This window comes from Egretta garzetta, unplaced genomic scaffold (assembly GCF_000687185.1).
Source record: "Egretta garzetta isolate BGI_Z169 unplaced genomic scaffold, ASM68718v1 scaffold329, whole genome shotgun sequence".
Classification (NCBI taxonomy): Eukaryota; Metazoa; Chordata; class Aves; order Pelecaniformes; family Ardeidae; genus Egretta; species Egretta garzetta.
In genome coordinates, this window is record NW_009269999.1 from 379,858 (window position 1) to 389,241 (window position 9,384).

General features: G+C 45.8%; 1 protein-coding gene across 3 annotated transcripts in view; it reads right to left on the bottom strand.

Moving 5' to 3' along the window:
• PAMR1 (peptidase domain containing associated with muscle regeneration 1) overlaps positions 1-7,305 on the bottom strand; it is a 49,509-nt gene extending 42,204 nt beyond the window's left edge. For 2 of the 3 annotated variants that reach the window (XM_009647548.2, XM_009647545.2), the window contains exons 1-2: positions 3,052-3,223; positions 2,181-2,309 (exon numbers count right to left, since the gene is read on the bottom strand). In XM_009647548.2, the coding sequence (XP_009645843.1) occupies positions 2,181-2,309; positions 3,052-3,181 (259 nt within the window). In that variant the 5' untranslated portion in view covers positions 3,182-3,223. Of the gene's footprint in view, positions 1-2,180; positions 2,310-3,051; positions 3,229-7,235 lie in introns of those variants that run through there. The other variant, XM_009647546.2, reaches the window with a different exon arrangement.
• Between the last annotated feature and the right edge of the window lie 2,079 nt (positions 7,306-9,384).

Here is a 9,384-nt window from a genome sequence, read left to right on the forward strand (position 1 = left end):
TCTGCCCCCCGCGGCAGCGCTGCTCCCCTCGGCCGCCGACCTTGTGTGCGGCTTGGGCGCATGGCCAGCTTGGTCGGGGCAGGTCCCGCGGGCCGCCCATGTGCTTGCTAGCAGAGGGCACCAGCGTTTGCGATGCAGGATGGAGTAGACATCCCCAATTGCTGTGGTTGCACTCCCTTGTGTTCCCAGGATTTATTGGCACTGCGACTGGCGAGGTGCCCGGGTCAGGTTGCAAAGTTCCAGATGTGATCCGGCGTGCAGGTACCAAAGAGAGATGCCTCTTCCTTGGCTTTTCCAAAATGTGCTGTGATAGCACATCCAGTACTCCAACAGCTGGTGCATGCTGTTGTTCAAAGGCTTGCTGTGGTTGCACTCCCTTGTGTTCCCAGGATTTATTGGCACTGCGACTGGCGAGGTGCCCGGGTCAGGTTGCAAAGTTCCAGATGTGATCCGGCGTGCAGGTACCAAAGAGAGATGCCTCTTCCTTGGCTTTTCCAAAATGTGCTGTGATAGCACATCCAGTACTCCAACAGCTGGTGCATGCTGTTGTTCAAAGGCTACTCGCTGGCTGCCCTCCAGACCCAGAGCCACATAGCTGTGACCCTGTAGGCCAGCACCCGGCATGCGTATAGGCTGCTTTCCGGACGTGCAATCTCCGCATGTCTGAGCCTACCGTCAAGGCCAGAAGTGAGACAGCTGTGAGAGCCAGAGCAGGGAAGCTCAAGAGTGTTCTGGGATCACAACTGTCCCCTGTGGTCCTCTTTAAGAGTGGAGGAGACAGTTGTGCTATCTGTCCATCTTACCCCATCTCTGAAGTTCTGCGGAATCACACAAAAGTGGCCACAACCTCAGTGTCACACTGCTTCCCGCAAAAGGACAAGCAGTAGGAAAAACACTATAAGACAAAGCTCTGCAAAATTTCAGTATTGCAAAAATGCCCAAATAGACTGCAGTGTGAGGGTGTGTTTGCTTTAAAACACAACTAGGCAGAGCAGGCTGACATATACTGTAGGTAACCAATCTGCCCAGGCAGAGCGAGGAAGGATTAGATGAGCTAATGATTCTTTCTTGGCTCCGCTTTTATTAGAAATGCCAGGAGAGCTCTAGCATCGACCCAGAGCAAACAGGACTTTAAAGTGCTATCAGAAATCACACTATAAACTGCAAAAGACTCAGTTTATCAACTTCTGAAGCACCCAAGTTGAGTTAGCCCTTTTGCTGAAACATGTTGATTTCCCATATTCTGCTGCTTGAAGCAATGATTTTATTTTGTCTGCTTTCACCTCCTGAATGGTCGTGGGCTGTGTTGGGAAGGCAGGTTCAATTGTTGCTTTAAAATCAATGACTAAGAGGAGACAAGACTAAGGTGTGTAGAATGATGGACAGAACAGAGTAGGAAAAGCAGGATTTCATCCGTTTCAGTGAAATGTGAACAAAGAGACATTCAGTAAAAACTGAAGGAGGGTTGGTGAAAGGCTGTATCTTCACCAGTGGGAAACTAGTAGAGGAAATACTAGTCTTAAGCTGTATCCAATTAGTTTATGGAATTCATTATTGAAAGATAACATCGGGACCAACAGCTTAGCAAAATCCAAGAAGCAGGAGCTTTTGTATGCTGTTGGGAACAAAAACTTCAGATATCGCTACCAGAGCTTGAAACACTCCAGGTCCCTCACAGTGCTGTTAGTAGTTGCAAAACACTGTTTTCCAGAGCTGCCTTGGAGTGCTTTGGAGCTGTGCAAAGGAGGGAGGGAGCACTGGGACTTCCTCTGGTCTGGTTCTGCAGCCCAGGGGTTGAAGGAGGACAGAGGAGGAGAAGCTCTTTGATATAGCTTTTGCCCTTGTAAATGTTTGTGCTTTGATGAAGGCCTCTGGGGATTCAGTTATGCTGAAGTATGTCCGAGAAATGCAGAGAACAGAGATTTCCAAGTCACAGTAGTTAAAAGTTTTAAAATAAACCAGAAGTTTAGTAGGGTTGTAACCTCCCGTGACTTGGGGCCCGGGCCAATCCCTAGCAGATGAGCACTGGAGAGTTTTCTCCACTGTAGATCTCCTTACTGCCTGGTTGTGTTTGCCCTTCGCAAGAGTACAGGAATAGCTGGAAAGGCACAGTGTGGCTCTGGCTCTGTCCCACCACTCCCTGTCCCTGATATGCCTCCCTGCCCACGCAGGACACTTACTCATGCAGTCCCCTCCGTACCAGCCAGCTCTGCACTCTGCACAGTAGATCCCCTTGATGTAGAAGTCGTCAAGCATGCCTCCCCAGGAGCCATTGCGGCAGGACTTGCAGTTCTCAAAAATGGTGCAGCCTGAAAGGAGAGCCACTGCATTAGAGGAAAGCCAAGGTGGATTGTCCTGCATGGAGGGGAGCAGCCACTTACTCTTTTCCACAAAAAATGCCAATGACTTTAGTGACTGCGGTGGTGCTGACGGTTTCCCCTCTGTGAACCATACCCAGCCTGTACCCCCAAACCCTAGGCAGCTCAGACTCTGAGATTTGGAACCAAACTCCCTGTCTTACTTGCCCAAACCTCTCAATCTCATTGCTCCAACTGTAAATGCCTCTCTCAGGAGACCAAATGTGGATGCAGGTGCTGCTCAGGCCCAGCCCAAGTGATTCTGATGTCTTCTAACCTGGTCCTGTCTCTTCCTGCTCTCACCTTTCACTTTGCCCTTTCTTCTTTGCTAGCCAGACTTCTAAGTCGTCTCCCTTCTTGCTTTGGGGATACAGAGCACCTACAAGACACTGCTGGTGTGAAGTCTGCTGCAGCATCATCCTTTGGCAGCTCCCAAGCCTGCCCAAGGCATCTTAAGGACAACACTGCTGATAGAAAGTGAGTTTTTTTCTGGCAGTGATGCTACCAGCTGCAGAGGCACCTCGCCAAGTGACTTGCTGCTGTGAGCAGAGGGGCAGAGGGAGTTCCTGAAGTGATGTGGGGCAATCCCATGCCCCAGCGCCTGCCCTCGCCACCCCCCTACCCAGCAGCTACCATTACGTGCTGACGCCTTGGCCAAAGATCCGGTGTGAATTCAGTGTGACCCTAAACATACCTGGATGGATTAAGCAGGAGTCACACTCATTCTCTTCGTTCCTGCAGCAGGGAATGGTGTAGCCCACTCTTTCTTTCCGTCCTGGGCAGATGCACTCGATTTGGTCGTATTCGCAGCACTCCCGACACATGATATTCCACTCAGCGCCAGGGCAGTTTTCATTGATCACTGTGTACTCTGCAAGTGGGGAACAGAGAGGGGGAGACATGGAAATAATCCATTATCTGCCAAGGACTGGCAGGATGTTTTATTCAGCAATTTGGCAGATCATGCGTGGCATGAGGCTGGCCGAGGTCTTCAGCCCAGGAAATGTCAAATTACGTGGTAACGCGTGGCAGAAATGTCAGCTTGGTTTGGATGTCTAAAGAACACATGGGCAGTTTTGCAGTGCCAGCCAGAGGAGGCAAACAGGCCAGAGGGAAAGAATATGTTCACTTCAGTCTTTCCTCTGCAAGGCCTTCCCACTTCTGTTGTGAGAAAAATAGTTTAAAAAAACCACAGAAGATGACATCACATGAGAAACTCTTCTTCAGATCACAGGACTGATTTATAGCCTCATATATGGTATAGATTATTTAAACGATAATTGCATGGTTTGGTTTTCTTTCCATTTGTGAATTTTCTACTCTTGAAGAGTAGGGTGTCCACCAGGAAAGGACAATTTTGGGGCTGGGTTTTAGCTGGTTTCACTCCCTATTTTGACTCAGAAGCACATGGTGTTACACTCGGCTTCATTGCCCAAAGGAAACAAAATTTTTCATTATTTTTAAAGGTTCATTTGGTCTGGCATTTCTAATATGGTAAGATTATTAATACCTTTTTATTATTTAGCATAACCTCATATGATGATATTTAAGCTATGCTGGGAGTGCCCTTTTAGGAAACAACTTCAGACTGTGCCTCCAGACCGCTACAGTAAGTGCAGATCCCATCTTTCTCCACCAGTGTGCTGTCTAAATTCTACAGAGTGAAATCTAATGAGTGCACAGTGCTGTCAGCATGTCTCTTAATCAGCTGACAGACCTGATGACTGTTTTCGTGGAGTTTGATGGTAAAAAGAGAGAGAGCAGACTAGAAAGATGAGACATAAAGGAAACATAATGATACTATCTCTTTCTTCTTCCCTGTCTCTTCCCCCTTTTTTTTTTCACTGTGGTTAGGTAACATCCTTTTTCCTGTTGTTTTAAATGCTGAGTAACAGGGCTGCCTTGTCATTGCAACAAGCCATACGTCTCTAAGGTGCAGCACTCCCATCCGTGTCTGTACCTGGCTCCCTTCTCACACTGCTGTTTTTTGTTTCATTGTACCTCATAACCTAATTACCATGTCTGCTGGAGCTCCCTACCACTGAGCCTTTCTGCTCTGTCTCACTTGATTTTCCACAGCCTCGTGAAGCCTGGTTCCTGGAAGCTTATCTTTTCCCCTAATGGTATTTACTGGCTCCATAAAAAAGGAACCACCAAGCTGCTTCTTCATTTTTTCCCCTTTTGCTGGGACATGAAATTCAGCCCTTCGTGCTCCTCAGAACTGAGCCTTTCCCTTGTGCTTGGTGTACCGACCAAGGAGAGTCCACCACCATTCTGAGTTTGGAAACCAGGCTGCTGTTTGTGCTGAAATCTTTCTATTCCCCCTCCTTACCCCCATAATCATTCCAAAAATAAAAAGAAAGCTGGTTCCGTAATTTTTTTATTCCAATAATAAATTCTTGCATCAAAATAACCTTAGTGTTTAGCAATGATATAGTCTTTTGCCTGGAGATCCTGACATGCTCTACAAAGTCCTTTTTCCAGATGGGAAACTGAAGCACAAGGGAGGTGAAGTGACTTTGCTCAAGGTCCCAGAGAAAAACAATAGCAGAGCCAGGAATTAAACTCATGCCTTGTAATTCCCAGAAGAGCAGTCAATCAACTTGGCCAAGTTGGGACTTCTTAACCTATGGCTATTATTCTCTTTTAATGAAGCCATTAATCTATGATTTCTATCTGATTCAGATTCCAGAGCAAATTGATTACATGTGTCTAATTATCTTATTAGAACTGACACTCAGTTTGATACATCTCACCATACATGACTGAAAATAGCTGTTTCTGTGGTGTATGGGAGTTGGGGTGTCACTCCTTGTTGAAGGAGGACTCCCCAAAGTCTGAGTAATAAATAACTACCCAACACTCTGAAGCTTTTGCAAAGCGTCCTTCAAATTCTCATGTTTCCCAACTCAATCTAGAAATCTAATTTCTCTCAAAATTGCTAAAGATTGTTAATAAAATGGCTGTATCCATTTGGGTTGTGGCTGTAAATTGCCCAAAAGAAATTACTATCTGTAAAATGGTCCAAACATTCACAGGCAATGTTGCACTGGGGTGACTAAGGCATGTCTCCATGCTTGCAGGAATTCAAAATCTGGTGAGATGAGGCTGTGAGCAACACAACGTAACTTCCAAGTTAGAACTTCTCTGAGAAGTGGACCTCCTCCAGAGGTCCCTTTCAGCCTAAATTATTCTATGCTTCCATAAAATATCACATGTATATTTGTATGTGTGTAGAGAATGTGTGCGTGTGCATACACATATTTTTTTTTATTTAGTGTTAAGATGGGAGCAGAAGATCCCTTAAAGAATTGTAAAAATAAATCTGCTGCCACCTAGAAATGCTTTTTGCTCACTTATTGCCCTTGTCTGAACAGAGTAAATGAAAATAGAACATCTTTTTTGATTTACTGACAATTTAATTCCCTTTCAGGTTCTCAGGTACTCCAGTTTGGGCAATGTATGTAGCCCTGACAAGGAAATTTGTAAATTGGAGATCTTTTTGAAGTGATCCTCGCTGGGGTTTTCTTCACAGAAATCATTAAATCTATTATTCTGAAGTTTTGTAGAAGCTTTTCTTTAAAGACATTTGTGTGACGACTTTATGCACCCCTTTAATAACGGTAGGTTCCCTTTTGTTTTGCATAAGTGTCTCCAGGCTACTGAACAAAAGGCAAGGGAAATCTTTCCCTCAGAAATTTAGGAGGGAGAGCACAGAGACGCTAGTGTCTGTAGTGAATGTTTGTGTTGCTGAGCTCAGCCTGGGCTCCAGAAGGAAGAGGCATAACCCCGCTCCCCCTTGTGTGTTTGGGGAATGGTAACCACTAGCGGCTCCCCACGCCCACACTTGGCCATTATTACCGCAAAACAGAAGAGAATAAGGTAGAGAAGCATGGGGAGACATTTATTGACTGAGTAAAATACTGGAAGCCAGTCCTTGGCCAGCTGTGGCAGAGATAATTGTGTGTGCTTTGTGGGCCTGACTTTGATAATCCTCCAAAGCAGGCAATCTGCCTTACATGCCGTGGCTGTGTCTCCCAGCATCAAACACAGTCTAGAAAGTGGCTTGACCTTGTTTTGGAAGAAGCTGCTTGACAACCCATGCAAAATATTTAGCTGAAAAGAACAAACAAGTCTCTGGACAGGCAAATAAACAGTGTATTAATTTATGGGATTTTAACGATGGGAGAAAAGCCCATTAAAGCCAGGCATAAACAGTACACATGGAAGCAGCTCAAGACCATGGAAACCAAGCAAGAAATGGCTGTGTTGGGAAGGCGTGTGAACCTCCAGGGAAGGTGCCAGAGGGAAGACCTGCTTGGCTTGGGAGCCTGGCAGAGCACAATGCAATCTTTGACCCAATGCTTTGAGTCCAGATGGAGGTACAAGTGAGGTGGGAGATGAGCATTGAGGCTTGAGCAGGGTAGCTGGTAATATTAACGCATTTCCGTGTTTGGATGGCAACACATTCATACTTTTCACTGACATCTCAACCTAGACGATTTTATGATTCTATGATCTGCGCCTAGGGAGACCACCTAGTCCCTATAGCACTTTTCAGACCCTAAAGGCTGTCAGCAATGGCTTTCGTAAGACAGCGCTGGGAGGGGATGTTCCCAGTCAATGTCTTCCCTGTTAGCAACGTCAGTCTGAGGCAATTCATCACAGTGATGCTGCCACCTCCCCTGCTCCCCGGTGCTGGGCTGGGGCTTTGGAGGAGCCAAGGGCTCCTCACTCTGGGGAGCCCTCCCCACTATCAGGTGGGCCCTGAGCTTCCTCGGTGAAAACCTATGTACAGGTGATGAGCCACAGCAAGGAGAAGGTGCAGCAGGACCTTGTGGAGGGGTGGGCTGGCTGATCCTGCTCTGAGATCTGAGCTGGTGCTGGGAGCCGAGCTGCTGAAAAGCAGATGAAGAGCATCTACAGAGGAGCTGGCGCCAAGTGAAATGCACAACTAATTTGCTGAGTAGTTTAATGCTTACTGACTTCCCCTGTGAGTAACAGGACCTCAGTTTTTCCATGGATCCTCAAGACTGCAAAGGCAAAACTTTCAGCTTTTGCTCTTGATTTTGACCCGGCTTAGTGTTTGCCTTTTTAAAACTAGTGCTTGCCTGCCTGCCTCTGTACCATGAACCCACAGCAGTGAAGGGAAGGAGTGGAAGCAAGTTACTCCTGGTGCTGCAAGGTAAATAGTTTTAATCTGCTGGACTATCAAGCTTCTGCTGTCACTCACTTCCTTTATGAAATGCAGCAAATCCAGCTCTGATTTAACTTGTTAGGCTCACCCACATCACTCACTTTCTCTGGCCCAGTATTCCCTTTTTTGCTTCTTATTTTTGCTTCACCTTGGCCAAGATGCACTTGGGCAACCTGGTGTGCAGCAGAGGAGCTTGAAAAGCTAGCGATGTAGTTGTCTTCTCCCTGACACAAGTGAGTCTGTCTTTCCTATCACCCTCATGGTCTGGGCACACATATGACTCAGCCATCTCTGTCCTTGCTACACCTCAAATACTATCCTGTTCCAAACTGCAGGATTTTGGTAAACCAGGTGATAAAAACCACACAATAAATTATTTTATTAGTACTTGGGAAGGGTCGTGATGGAAATATTATTTGAAATTGAGTGGAAATGCAACCTTCCAAAAGGGTAGTTTTTATTGCACCATTCTAAAAAGCCAGAAGTCCCCTTGGAAGTGAAGGCTCCATTAGCACTCGCCCTGAAGACTGGAGATATGTTATTTATTCTTATGCCAGTGAGTTCAAAGAGGATGCCCCAGTTATAAAAAGTAGCTGCAAGGATAAGACCATATTAAAGCACTGGTTCTATTCAACACAGACCTGCTGGAAAGGGTAGTGATGAATCCTGTGGGATATACAGTAAGCCCAGTCAAATCTCATTCAAGGGAGAAGCAGAGACCTATCAGGGATGAAAAAAAGTCCAATCATCAAAGCAAGCTATGTCTTAGAGCTCAGAGACAAAGGAAGAACTGCCAAAAGCCAAGCTGAATTTGACCTTGCAAAGGAAATTAAAATAATAGCAATAGGTCCTTCAGCCATATAAAGAAAAAAGAAATAAGGAAAGAGGAAGAGAGACTCCTGCGGGATGGGGCGTGGATGAAATGTAAGACTGTGGTGGAGAATGTAAGTGAGTTATTATCTTTCATCTTCAGGGAGGTTGTTTATGGGGAACCTGTGAGCGAGGGTTTGAGGGTGTGGAAACAAAGGCAGTGTGATCCGCATATTAGTGAGCTTCTAACCAACTGCAGTTTGCACCTTGGGATATTCAGGTAAAGCAACTTCAATTTTGATTTACCTTACTAGGTTCAGGCTTAAAGCTTTGGTGATTCTGGAACAGATTCACAAGCACATTGCTGCCTCAGGGGTCAGGCAGCTCATCATGGTAAAACTTCAGTTTCCTCACACTTGTCTTTTGCCATAGTGAATTTGTCAGTCATAGATACCTTGCTAGATAGAAAGGGGTTTTCTGTTCCAAATGTCTGAGAGCTGGGGAAATTACATGGCCAAGAACTAAGGTGAATTGAAGCACGCTCAAGTACACCAATTAACTCTTGTTTCTTCCACTTCTTTGGAAGAATGACTTTTTTAGGCTGCAGTCACTTTAAGCTGATACTTATATGCTGCTGCTGAGATGGGACGCTTTCCTCCCTTCTCTCCCTGACTTTCTGTTCCCACTCCCTATCTTTGTGCTGGCATTAGCTGCTATGTGGAGGGATCAGAGAACTGATCCAGCAGAAAACCAGTTTGCCATCTCCATCCATCCTTTGGGGGGAAAAAAGTTTACAACCTAAATGTCTTCTATAGTCCTCCAGAAGAGAGAGCACCTTAGGACCCTGCTGGAGATATTTATTTACCAGAACTCCTGAAAGATCAAAGAAAGTGCCTTATAAGGACATCCATATCTTGGTCTGAACTGATGGAACTTCCCATCCTACAAGTTCATTCTGTTATCCGGCAAAGATGGGTTCTCCTTCCGTGCCTCAATTTATCCATCAGCACATTGGTAAAA